This window comes from Microplitis demolitor, chromosome 1 (assembly GCF_026212275.2).
Source record: "Microplitis demolitor isolate Queensland-Clemson2020A chromosome 1, iyMicDemo2.1a, whole genome shotgun sequence".
Taxonomy (NCBI): domain Eukaryota; kingdom Metazoa; phylum Arthropoda; class Insecta; order Hymenoptera; family Braconidae; genus Microplitis; species Microplitis demolitor.
In genome coordinates, this window is record NC_068545.1 from 19801856 (window position 1) to 19814879 (window position 13024).

The 13024-nt window shown below is 28.1% G+C and overlaps 1 protein-coding gene across 9 annotated transcripts in view; it reads right to left on the reverse strand.

The window, feature by feature from the left end:
• LOC103573353 (uncharacterized) overlaps positions 1-13024 on the reverse strand; it is an 85001-nt gene that overhangs the window by 10790 nt on the left and 61187 nt on the right. For 8 of the 9 annotated variants that reach the window (XM_008552393.2, XM_053737089.1, XM_053737106.1 and 5 more), the window contains 4 exons: positions 11932-12776; positions 5898-6022; positions 4646-4853; positions 2856-2970 (listed from right to left, as the gene is read on the reverse strand). In XM_008552393.2, coding sequence (XP_008550615.1) covers positions 2856-2970; positions 4646-4853; positions 5898-6022; positions 11932-12064 — 581 coding nt within the window. In that variant the 5' untranslated portion in view covers positions 12065-12776. Of the gene's footprint in view, positions 1-2855; positions 2971-4645; positions 4854-5897; positions 6023-11931; positions 12777-12883; positions 12957-13024 lie in introns of those variants that run through there. The other variant, XM_008552394.3, reaches the window with a different exon arrangement.

Sequence of the window (13024 nt, forward strand, 5' to 3'; positions counted from 1 at the left end):
TGTGGTTAAATAATAGTAGCTGATAATATTTTAGTATATTGGGTAACAAATTGACTACATGAATACATTTTGATCCCATTATAGATGTCATTGAAATATGTAGCCCATGTTCGTGTAATTTTATCGATAATTTCCTGTAATCAGATTAATAATCCGTGTTGATTATTCAACAGTTGACATCTATTTCATCATTAGTTTATATATAATATATACTATAATTTTAATCACTCGTGCGTGATGTCATAAACTGAGAATTTTTTTTTCATTTGAGTCATTATTATTTGACAAACATAAAGAGATTATTGTCTTAATACGTCAATGACTATTTTTCAAACGTAAATGATACGAGAGATGAATGCTTTACATCAGAAAATACTCCCAATCATTCAAACGTACAGATCATTTATTTTTCTTTTTTACGTAACTTGTTTATCAAGTTTAAGCCTTATCATTATCTCTATTTACTCTTCCCATTAAATATTTACCATCGATTTCATGCCTCCACGAATTAGTTTATTCTCTCATTTTAAAACTCGTTATTCATTATACATACATACATATATATATATATATATATAAATAGTAATTTATACGAAAATTTATTTAATTGTCGATTTGAGTTTTGAGTATATTACTTATATATTTATTGTAACGAGGTTTAGTTTAAAATGTAATAGTAATAATAACAATAATAATCGTAAATTAATGAGCCCGTGAAGCCGGGGATTAAGTAGAATGTATTTTGTATGAACAATAATAAATTTCTAGCTTGTACAAGAGAAAATAGGAAAATGAGATAAAATTATTGCTATACAATTTAATAAATTATTTTGAGCACTTCTCTAGTATTTCTCCTCATGATTGCTTTTTCGATTGCCTGTCGTTTAATCAAATAAAAAATTCAAATACGTTTTAAATGAAACATATATACGATCTGGAAAATTTTATAAATTTTAAGTATTTTTTGTAACTGAAAAAATGAATACGAAAACTGGAGTAAATAGTGAGAGTGAATTCGAAGTAATTACGGATTTTATTTAAATCCAAATTCTCTTGGTCACTCGGAGTTCTCAAGTTTAAAAAAAAAAAAATTTTTCAGCGGAATAGTTTCGAAGTGATCAGGGTTTTATTTAAATTTGTATTCACTTCAATTCAGAGTTTTAAGATTAATTAAAATAAACTCCCTCTAGGGTTGAATTTTACTCCAAGAGGATTGAATAAATAAACATCCGCTCCGGATTTACTCCGTTAATTTTTTACAGTGCAGATAAAAATTCTATCATAATAATAACAATAATGTATAGTAAATAAAAAAAATGTTTTTTTTTTTAGTAGTAATAGTATTTTTAAGAAATACTATTAACTTGTATGTAAAAAAATATATTTTAAAAATCTATCTCCATTGTTATTTTTACTCATGTCTCTAATCTTCCATTCTATTATTCATGCATCAGTAGCCTCGTGAATAATTCATATGGCACTACTGCTATCCGGAAGGACTTTAACGATAGTCGTGTTCAACCTGTGACGCACTATTTTCAAGACTCTTTCATCTTTTCTTGCTGAAAATATTCCTTCCACAAGTAATTTCTTTATTTTTAAACTTTTGTTTCCGTTAAAGATTAATCAAATATTGAAGACGGATTAGTTGACAGAAAAAAACTAAAATAATAATAATAATAATAATAATAATATAAAAGAAAAGTAAACTCTCATTAAGTAACCCACAGATCAGAATGACGTCGGTAAAACTTGTGCAAATCGAGATTAAGATTTTCCGAGAGATGTTATAATTATCCGAGTATTAAATCTTTATTAAACTTTTGCATTCGGCTAGAAATATATGAGAAAGATTAAATATATATTTTTTCTCTCATAGTCATTAATGATCTTGTCAAATGTCTTTCACTATACTCAATCAATCAGTGTTTAAAAACCATTTGTCTTGTATATATATATATATATATATATTGACGGTTTATATGCTTGACTGTACGAATTCGTTCAATCACTTTCAACCCATAATACCCACGACACTAAACCTTCAATTCCGTATCATCTAATCAATCATTTAATATTATTTATATTTATTTTATTTATGAAATTATTTATGTAAAATAGCAAATATTTAAATTTTCATAAAAAATATATTGACAGCAGGATTAAAAATAAATATCCTGGATTAAATTTAAATCCCAGCTAAAATAGGCAGACTTTTTAATTAAAAGTCGATGAGTCGTCGAGTATTAATCAGTTGATTGATGAAATTAAAATTATTAGTTATTGATTAGTAGAAAACCGATTCTGTGTCTGTGTATACTCTATAAAAAAATCGGGAGTGATTACGGATTTTATTAAAACCCGAATTCCCCCATCACTCGGAGTCTCGGAGTTTAAAAAAAAATCATTCCGCATACGGAGTTAATAGGGAATTTTTTTTCAGATTAGTGATTTCGGAGTGACCCAAATTCTTTAGTATATGTTTGTATGCTAGTGAGCTAGATAAAAATAATTTAAATTAAAAAGAAGTTTTTTAAATAGACATTGCGATAAAAATCATTATTTATACTCGCCATGATTAAAAGGAAATGAGTGACGTAATATAAATAATATAGTCTTTGGTTTGTTATTCCATTAAAACTTTCCTGTTAAAGATGGAGCGGATAATTTTCATTTCTCTTTTAGCTTCGAGCCATATCATCGGGTTTTCATTTTCACATACTTCTATGTATGTGTGGATATGTTTGTATGTACGTATTACATATATTGTGTGTAATAGTAACGATGGAAAATTTACGGTTAATTTTATACTTAAACATAATATCAAAACATTCATCTGGATTAAAGTTACTCACCAGATGTTGAGAAACTTTTCACGAACTCGACGTTTTACGCTGTCACTCTTACGCCTGTACTGCAATCTTCTGCATGCTTCTGAGGAAACTGGCTCTGGAAGTTGCTTATAGAAGCCTGATGGAATTAAACAATCACATGTATAAGAAAATTGACAGATAAAATAGAATGTATATAAACTTAATATTAAAGTACTTTGAATAAATGACAAAAAAATTAAATATATTTTTAAAAATATAACCCTGTCCTTTGTCCTCTTGATGTTACACTAATAGACCCTTGTTATTTGTATTAAATAATTCTTCTGATTTAAAATCGGACGGTTTATACTAAATAAATATATAAGGATGTTAGTCTAATGTGGAAATTTTTTGAATTCAATACGAAAATAGAGATAAATATTAAAAAAAATTTAGTCGAGATTTAAAGGTACAAGTTCGTGGCTGTCAAAAGATACGACGAATGTGACGACGTGCACACACAAGTGTAGAGGGACAAATATTTATTCAGAGGCACGTTAATTTCTGGCAACGTTTTAATGTTTATACACCTACTGGTATATATTCGTTTGCCTTGAATTTAAGTCGTCTGGCTGCCTCATCTCAATTGAATAATTTTTACAATTACCATATGTTTATTTATGCAATCTATTATTATTATTATTATTATTGATTTTTTTAACCAAAAGAAATGTCTATTTTTAATTTTTGGACGTAAAAATAGTTTGTCAAATTTAAATTGCATGACTCAACTACGCATGTCAAGAAAAAAAACATTACATATAATAATATTAAAATTTTTTATAAATATATAGAAAAACATTCATTTTAATTATTCTAAAGCTAATGGAAATAAAATTAGTCAATTAATTGGATATTTATAATTTTATGTGTTTACGTGACAAAAAATGTATACTGAACAGACTGACGAAAAAATTGTTAACTTTAAATTGTATTGAATTTTTTGTATAAAAATTAATCTATTTTTAATTTTATGTGTCGTTTATTAATGAACTTCTAACAACATAAATTTTTAACAGTTTAATTACATTATATTAATTAAAAAAATAAATTTTTTAAATTACAGGTCGTAATAGTAATAAAGTGCACAGGATTTTATTTTACTATTCGAAAATTTACATTTCAAACTGTAATTTTTACATTTTGTTCAAGTGATTAAAACAGTGCGATGGTTTTTCTACAAGTTAATCTACAATTTTCAGTCTAAATAATATTTTTTACTAGTATTCGGAACAAAATTATATATATATATATATAGAGATCTACCGACACCTACATTGTGTCCTTTAACTAGATCTATTTTTTTTGAAGCTATGTAAAATATAAATAGAAAAGGCGAGTAATTCAAATGAAAATTAGAAATATCGATTCAAATTTTCCAATTGTAAATAGATGAAATTTTTTCCCATCGGCTGTAAATTTAGTACTGAACAATTATTTATCAAGGATTCAAATTATAATGATGGAATTACTATGTAAATTAAAATCTATCATCAATGGTTTTTTGAAAATACAAATTTTCAATTTTTATAGTTTCGTAATTTTTCATTTTGAATTTCGATCATATTTAGGTATCTGTAGACCTAAATTACAATTTTTAAATAGAATGAGTGTAAGAATAAATAAATAAAATTATTGTTGAAGTAATAAAAAATTAAATTCTTTATTTCCCATTACCAAGGAATAAGGAATTTTTATAATAAGATAAAAAAAAATATAATATTGAAGAGTATTGAAAAAAAAAAAAAAAAAAAATGAAAATATAAGCTTACCTAGCCAACTAAGGTGCTCAGTAGTCTCGAGTTTGGTTTTGAAAGCATCCATTTGACGTTTAAGCTCCCGTAGAAGATGAGCCGGCTCAGAAGACGCAACTGCCTGCTGCGCTCCAAGTTCACGTTCCAGTGCAGCAACGCGCTTCTCTAATGCTCGCAACAGGTCAGCCTCGATCATCCCCACAGATGTTGGGTGTGCTCCAACGACCTTCAATTAAACGAGTATATTTAAATGAGTTTCAATACCGTAAACGTAAAAAATATCCCTCATTTTTAACTTCCCATTATGAAAATTTAAAATTTTCAAAAAAGAAAAGTTGTTAGTTTCACTTCGACTTTCGAAAATCGAGTTTTGATTAGATCTCAAGGTTTTCAAGTCCTAGGAAGCTATTCTGACTAATTACGAATGAACATCAGTGTGAGTGTGTGTATGTTTGTAAACTAATTTTTGTCACATGATATCTTTCAAACGAATTAACCGATTTGAATATTCTTGGCGGCAATCAAAAGGATACGTTAAGACTTAGATCTAGATAAATTTTAAAGTCGATCGATCAAGTAGTTTACCAACTATACGAAAAATACAAATTAAGAAAAACAATTTTAAAAATTTTTTTTCGTATAACTCGCAGACTATTCGACCGATTGACCTTACAATCTATCCAGATCTAAGTCTTGATAAGTTCTTTCGATTGCCGCCAAGTATTTTCAAATCGGTTTATTTTTTCCAAAGATATCGTATGACAAAATTGACTTCTTTTCAGTGAAATGGACTTTTTTTTGGTCGAACCGTTTTTTTTTTCTCCAAAAGCTCAAAAATTTCCAAATGGTAACGTTTTTAGGCTCTGAGCTCGAAAACAGTGGTAAGTTTTAGGGTTGGCACACAGAGTCGACCGTTTTTCAGATTTTTTTTTACTCAACTGAATTTAAACCTTTAACTTTATTATTTTTAGCTTTACTACTGCTTCGTTTATTGTACTAAGGCTAAGCTATTTGATAAAGTTCAAATGGACAATTGTCTGGGTACTTTGTGAAATACGTGCAGGATAACGAGACAATATCCAACGTGCAAGGAATCACTGATCCACTTCATTGTTTGATGTCAAGTCATTCTATTTTTATTGTCACCAAGTTTCTTATTTTTATTTTTATTTTTTGTGCTTTTTTCATTTTCATTTAATGGATTATATATTTTATTAATAATGAAGCTTGAAAGTTGAAGTTTATGGTATATACAATAATAAATTATTACCTGAAGCACGTACGGTGTGTCTGGGGTGTTAGCTGGCAATTGAGGTGAAATATTTAAAAGTTTGTCACCCTTTCGTAGTTTCACGATATCCAGAGGACCTGCTTCTGCTGCACTTCTAAATAATTCTGTAATTTTAAACATTTATTTTATTTTTAAATTTACAGTCTAAGTAATTATTTAATATTTTTTATGAATAATTATGATCCTAAGTCAGTAGAAAAAAAAACCAAAAATATGCACACATAGAAAATAAAAAAAAAAACTATAACTGCAATTTTTTTTTTTAACTCATCGTTTAAAAAAAAAAAAAAAAAAAAAAAAAAAAATTATTAAACGTCGACAAATTTCAGTATCACAAAAAATTTGTAATTTAAAATTATCATTAAATAGGAATTTAAAAGTTTAATTATTCATGATAATTACAAAAAAAAAAAAAAGAAAAGAAAAAAATAATAAAGCTTTGAACAATAAAAATAAAATAAAATTGACGACAAAGTAAACAATGGCGTAAACCTTGATAAAATCTACAGACTGTTATCCCGAGTAAAAAGGAATTGAAGCATTTTTGCAAGCAAACGATGAAAGGATACTATATTTTTATACAAAAGTAAAAAATATATAAAGGAATAAGTTTAACGGTGCGACATTTGTCCTGTTGAATTTTCTCTCAGTAGTATAAACTAAAATTTACACTGCGTCGTGCAGATATACTAAGCATAAGAAATATGAGTGCTATTTTCTGAATGAGAAAAAGTGAAACGATGAATAAAAGGAAAACGAAAAATTTAAAGAAATAATATCAAGATGAAGACGCCAGGAAAATCGTGGACGGAAAATTCCGTCTCTATTTTAAAGATAAGAATGAACAAGTATGAAAAGAAATGAGGTCGAGTATCTCGGTCTTTATGTTTTTACTCATTTTAGTTATAGTTTCTACCTTTTATTATGACACCTACTATTATGACACCTATTGCATAGTACTAGAGTAATTTTACCGTCTTAAAAATTACTTCTTGTGTAAGGTTTTTTTTTATAACCATTTTAGATATTTTGTTAACGACATACCTTTTTAAATTAAATATTTTGATTACTTTTTAATATTTACCTTGTGATAAATTAATCTGAACATTTTTTTATGTACATTTAATTTTAATTGAATATTTAATTAAGTTCGGGCGCCGGGCTCAAATATTGATAATTAATTTTAGTTAAATATTTTTTAACTGATGTGTATAAATTTGAATTATTTGTTTCATTAAAAATAATCGAGCGCAAGGATCAAGTATTAAGTAGAAAGGATCTTTATATGTCAGACATTAAATTAAATAAACCTTTTTAGTCATATCGCGTTACTAATTCCAAAAGGGCTTATATTTTTATATACCCTTTTGGCTTTAAAAAGATCCTTAATACCAAAAGGGTGTATATTTTTTTTTTTATTACCAATCATTTTGTAGCCTTATTTTAAAGCTAAAAATTTGAAAACTAAAAAGGCGCCAAAAGGTTTCAAATTTTTTTTTTCGATTATTGGTAATAAAAAAAAAATTACAAGCCTTTTTGGCTTTAAGGATATTTTTAAAGCTAAACGGGTGTAAAAAAATATGAGTCCTTTTGAAATTACCACCGTGATATTTTAAAAATATATGATAATTTTTACCGGCTTTCAAAATTAAATAGATTTAAATATTGACTCGCTTTAATAAATAAATAAATAAATAAATGAAAAATAATCAAATTTAAAAATTCATAATTCTGTTCATCAACGACAGTAAAATCTTGTTTCCAGCATAGAAATTATTTAACGACACGCATTTAAATGTAAATTTATGACGAATGCAAATAACAGCTAATGTCCCTTTTTACTACAGTACTGCTCCAACTAAAATTACTCTTTTCTCCGTACGGTTGTTAATGTATCTCATCTCATTGCACACAATACATATTAATGCTCATGCAATTTTATTTTTTCCCTGTGCTTTACTTTCCATACTCACTATTTATTTACGTGTCAGAAAATTTAATATCCAGATTTAAAACTAAAAAACGTCAACATTAAATATAAGTATAATTTTTATTAATTTATTTTTTTAGAACCCACAGTAGTTGCAAAAAGTGTTAAAGTTAATAACAAGAGTAGTTTACTGAGTAGTTAATTGATGTAATTGCGACTTTTAAGGCTCACAGGAGTGGCTTTTGTAAATTACCTGCTGTATTTACGGGGTCCTTAGCTTGGCATGCGAGAGAGGCTTTAATATACATAGAAAAGTGACTCAAGCTTATGTTTGTAAAATATATGATGGGTTGCGATATAAAGGAGAATTACTGTAAGTGATATCGACATGTATATTAAAGAGCGAGACTGAGAGACTAAAGATTATCAGAAGAAGAAGAAAGAGTTGGAAGAGGAAAAGAAGGGGGAATAGTGTCCTTGATTGTCATAGGCCAATATTATTGTTGTATTGTATATATATATTCAATAAAACACGGTATATAATATATTATATACAAGTATAAAATCACTCAATGTTACATGTATACTTGCTGGGTGATTTAATCGACAGAGTGTCCGATCTTGAGGGAGACTTCCGAATAGGAGGAGCCCTCGGAGACTCATTGTTGGTTATCTTTGCCGGCCTTTCATTGCTTATAATGGAATAATGGCTTTGTGAATCATGAACGTATGGTGGACGATTATGTTTTTTTATTGCTCGCCCCGGGTCAATTTATTCATTATTTTGTTGAGGCCAATATCATTGCCTGTATGAACTTAATACACTCACTGATATTAAATTTATATTACTAAAATAATAAATATTTATTAATTAATAGTTTTTTTTTTTGTTATTTTTTATTTTTCAAACGATAAGCAGAAAAAACAACATCAGACATTTATTATATAATTTATCTATGCATGCTCAGTCATCATGTTAAATGTCAATCAATTTATCCCGATGATTTAAATCCAGGAAATTATTTTTCCACAGGAATTTTTATTTTCACGATAAACGCGAAGTAGGCCCTCGATTTCCCGCTTTCCATCCGTCTGACGCTGGTTTTTTTTTTTTTTTATTTTCAAGTCAATCAATCGGCTCGCTTTTTGTTTTATTTATTTTTTCGATGTCATTTAATTATTTTTTAGCTTTATTTTATTCACAACCTTTTTTACAGTTTAAATTGAACGCTCCGTGGACAGATATCGCGAAATTGAATGCTGCTGTATGTAGAATAATTTTGTGCTCGTTTTGTTTGTTAACACACAATTAATAAAATACAAATGCTGCTTTTTATTTAAACTGTTAGCGCTTACATAAATATTTTATGAAAAATAATAAACAGAGAAATTTATTTAATCGACCGATCGATTAATTAGTTGATTAAATAAAAATAATGTTTGTTTTAAAACCGGGCTTATGTTTTTATTTTTTATATTTTCATTGTTAATTAAAAAAAAAGAAGCAATTTTTTAAATATTTTGAAATATTCATATTTCCTCTGTGCATTTGTTATTTTTAATTTTCATTAAGCCTCGCTACTGAAAATTGAATTACAAAGATGAGTTAGCAATTCATGAAAATGCCTTTGACAGATAAATATTCATCATTCAGATAAAACGCTAGCTAGCTTTCTAGTTAACCACTTTTAACCCACTTTGATTGTCAGTTTGTACGAAAAAAAATAAAAATAAAAAATTGATTGACGTCGATATTCGAAATTAATACTATCACAGACATTTCCCTTGACATAATGGTTGCAATGCGGTTGCCATCATGGTTTTAACTTTTCTGATACGTCATGGAATTTTACATATATTTAGTAAATGAATGTATTTATTAAAGTAGACTATAAAATGTTTTTAGTTAATTAACTATGTTCAATTTTTTTTTTTTCGGCTTGACAAATTCGAGTATCCAATTTTTTTTTTCTCCGAGTTTCAAATGGGAATTTATTAATTTTGTAATTATTTTTAATAATTACTGGCAGTCGCGACCTCACATTTTTCAAATAAAAATTTCAGGGTACAGAATTATAAAAATACCTGAGACAATTTTGATATCTACAGTTTTAAAAATACGTAACCGAAAAATTTTCTGTAGAAAAATTATTCCAGCATATTATTGAAGACTAACAAATTTTATCAATTTTTTTTTTTTTTGTAAGTTTTGAATCCTATTTACCTCAATTCAAACTGACCATCATATTCTGAAACAGATTTCAGCGCCTCTGGAAAAATTTCTAAATTTGGGTTACGTCCTTTCAAAATTAAGTTAACGATAAAAAAAATAATCTGCCTTTGATATAGAAATTTAAAATTTCCATGAACGCACTATTTATATTTATTTCATTATAAATTTTATGAGCGACATTTTTTAAAATAATTTCGCGCTTACCCCATTTTACCCGAAAATGTAAAAAAAAATATTTTCAATATCTACTGAAAATGAAAAAAAATTAAGGATAACCCGAATAAAAAAGTGTACTTTTGCTAGCGCATGTTGCGGAAAAAAATTTTTAATTTATTAGAAAAAAAGATTAAAGTAAAATTAAAAAATTTTCAACAGCTTGTATCTTTTCCACTAATGAATACAATTAATAGTAAAGTGATATCGGTTTTTTGTTAATTTTCAACCTCTAACTCTGCGGTGTCTGGTTAATAATTGTTATTAAACGTAATTACTTGGCAGTTGGTAGTGGTACAATAAGCGCATAAATCCTCCTGGGGTTGAAATATTGCCAATAAGCGATACTATGTACGTAATATATATAGTATATTATAGTATAGCTTATATAAGAAGACGGTCGGCGTGCAAAAGGAAAAAAAATACCACGAGGAAGACAAGTATTTAATGTAATTGCTGGGTAGCATATTCCATTTGTCTATTATAGACAAATGGAATTATATAAAATGTATACATATATATATATATATATATATATATATATATATATATATATATATATATAGATTGTGTAGAGTATACAGTACAGTATATTGAAGTAAATTTTCTTGGGAAATCTTATTGATAAGTTTATCGGAGGAAGCAAAAATAAAATGAGAAAAAAAATCTAAATTGAGTTAAAACGTGAGTGGAATGTTGAATCAGATAGTAATCAACATAGGGATTTAATTTGTAAAATATAAATGAAAAAGACAATAACAAATGTTTCATTAAATAGCCATCTTCATTTTTATATAAATTAAAAACACACATATGATAGTTTCCATTTAAACAATATATGAAAAGCTTTTTTCCAATATTTTAAACGTTTTTCATTTTTTTCCCTCGCATATCAGATTATTTTCATCAAACCTTTGTTTCATCGTTTTTTCCAATAAAACGAAGACTTTTAATTTCCGTTATTTCCCTTCTATTGAGTTCACGTAGGGAGGAAAAAAAAATCTCAATTATATTTAGTAGCGAAAAATTTAAATAGATATAAAGACAAATTTGTGTTATTTTATATTTTATTTTTTTTTTTTTTTTAGTTATTTTTATATTCATAACTTCCGATTCAAATTTATATTTATTATTCTCAGATAGCGAGTAAATAGCCGGTCTATTTTTAGCTATGTAAATATGTCGAAATTAGAGAGAATTTTTTTTTCTCATCCATTGGCTTTTGAATTTATTATCCCGAGACTAAATGCGTGGATTTCGTGTTGTCGGTATACATTTCATGAATAGATGTTAATAGTTGTTTGTATTAATCGATTTTGATAATACATTTCTGTACAGAAATATATATATATATATTATTAAATAATGTATCGTACACAAATCCAGTGATATATAACGGAATATTTATCATCAAGGGAATAATTTGTATAGGATGACTCAAAGCTTTTTAGTACAATCAATCCAAGTGTTGGACTCGAGGGAATGATTTTGCAATTTTTTTAAAATTCAAGGCTGGTGGTGGTGTCTTTTATCATAAAAATACCCGAAAAAAAAAATTAAACGATTTACTACGTTCGATTTATCATTTTAACTGTAATATTTAAAGTACATAAATTCAAATAAAATTTTTTTCTCACCTTTAAGTTCTTTGTTTGTAACTTGATCAGGTCTAAAGCTGGCAATTTCACGACGATCGCCCACAATAAAATGAATATTCGTATAATCGTCATCGGTTTCGCCGGTGCCGTTTCTTGTTTTCTCGAAGTCCATGGCCAACCTTTTGGTGGCTGTATTGTGTCTGTTATCGTAGGAAACCACTTGGTAGGACACCAGCGTTCGTAATCCTGTTGCTGGGACTGATACGGGAGCAGATACTGGTGTGGTTGGTACTGCCGGTGATGATGATGGTACAAGTACCGATAGGATGTGAATTTTGTCAATGATATCAGAATTAATAATGACAACAGTGATAGCAACGACAGCAAGAGTGTTGATGACAGCGACGACGATGACAACGCCGTGAATAATGATAACGATGATGCTGCTGGTACTGATGCTAGTGTTGGTGATAATGATGATGATGGCGATGATGATGATGATAATGATGATGGTGATGGTGATATGAGTAATGGTCTATCGTGGTATCGAATTAATTGACAACGGGGGTGTCGGGTGACGCGCGTCAGCAGCCCGTGCATCCACGCCGGGCTCATCGTCGCATCGCCGTACCGGCGGCAACCCGGCCACCCCCAATCACCACTGACACACGTCCACACTCCTTCACCTGATGATGTTGATGCTTATATTGATACTGATGCTGCTGCTCTGGCTGCTGTTTAGTTTTTTTATTTGCGCGGCTTTTTCGTCTAATGTTACTCGTGATACTGCTATCGCTATTGATTATCCCACCACGTATTCTCGGTATTAATAATATACGGGAATTATTTATCAGTAATCTCCAATTATCTGCATGGTCCATATTCTGAAAAATAAATAACAAAATTAAAACTTTACTTTTTAATTTATATTATTATTTTATTTTCATAATTTTAAATAAATAATTGTAAATATCTATATATAGAAACTAACCCTTAGGACTTTAATATTGAGACAAAACTCAGCCCTAAGCTATCCCATAATATTAGCAAACATCGATACCCGCTGAAAATTAAACGCATGATTGTGTGGAAAAAATTAAATTATTAAGGCTCGGAAAATTCGAGTTTGATA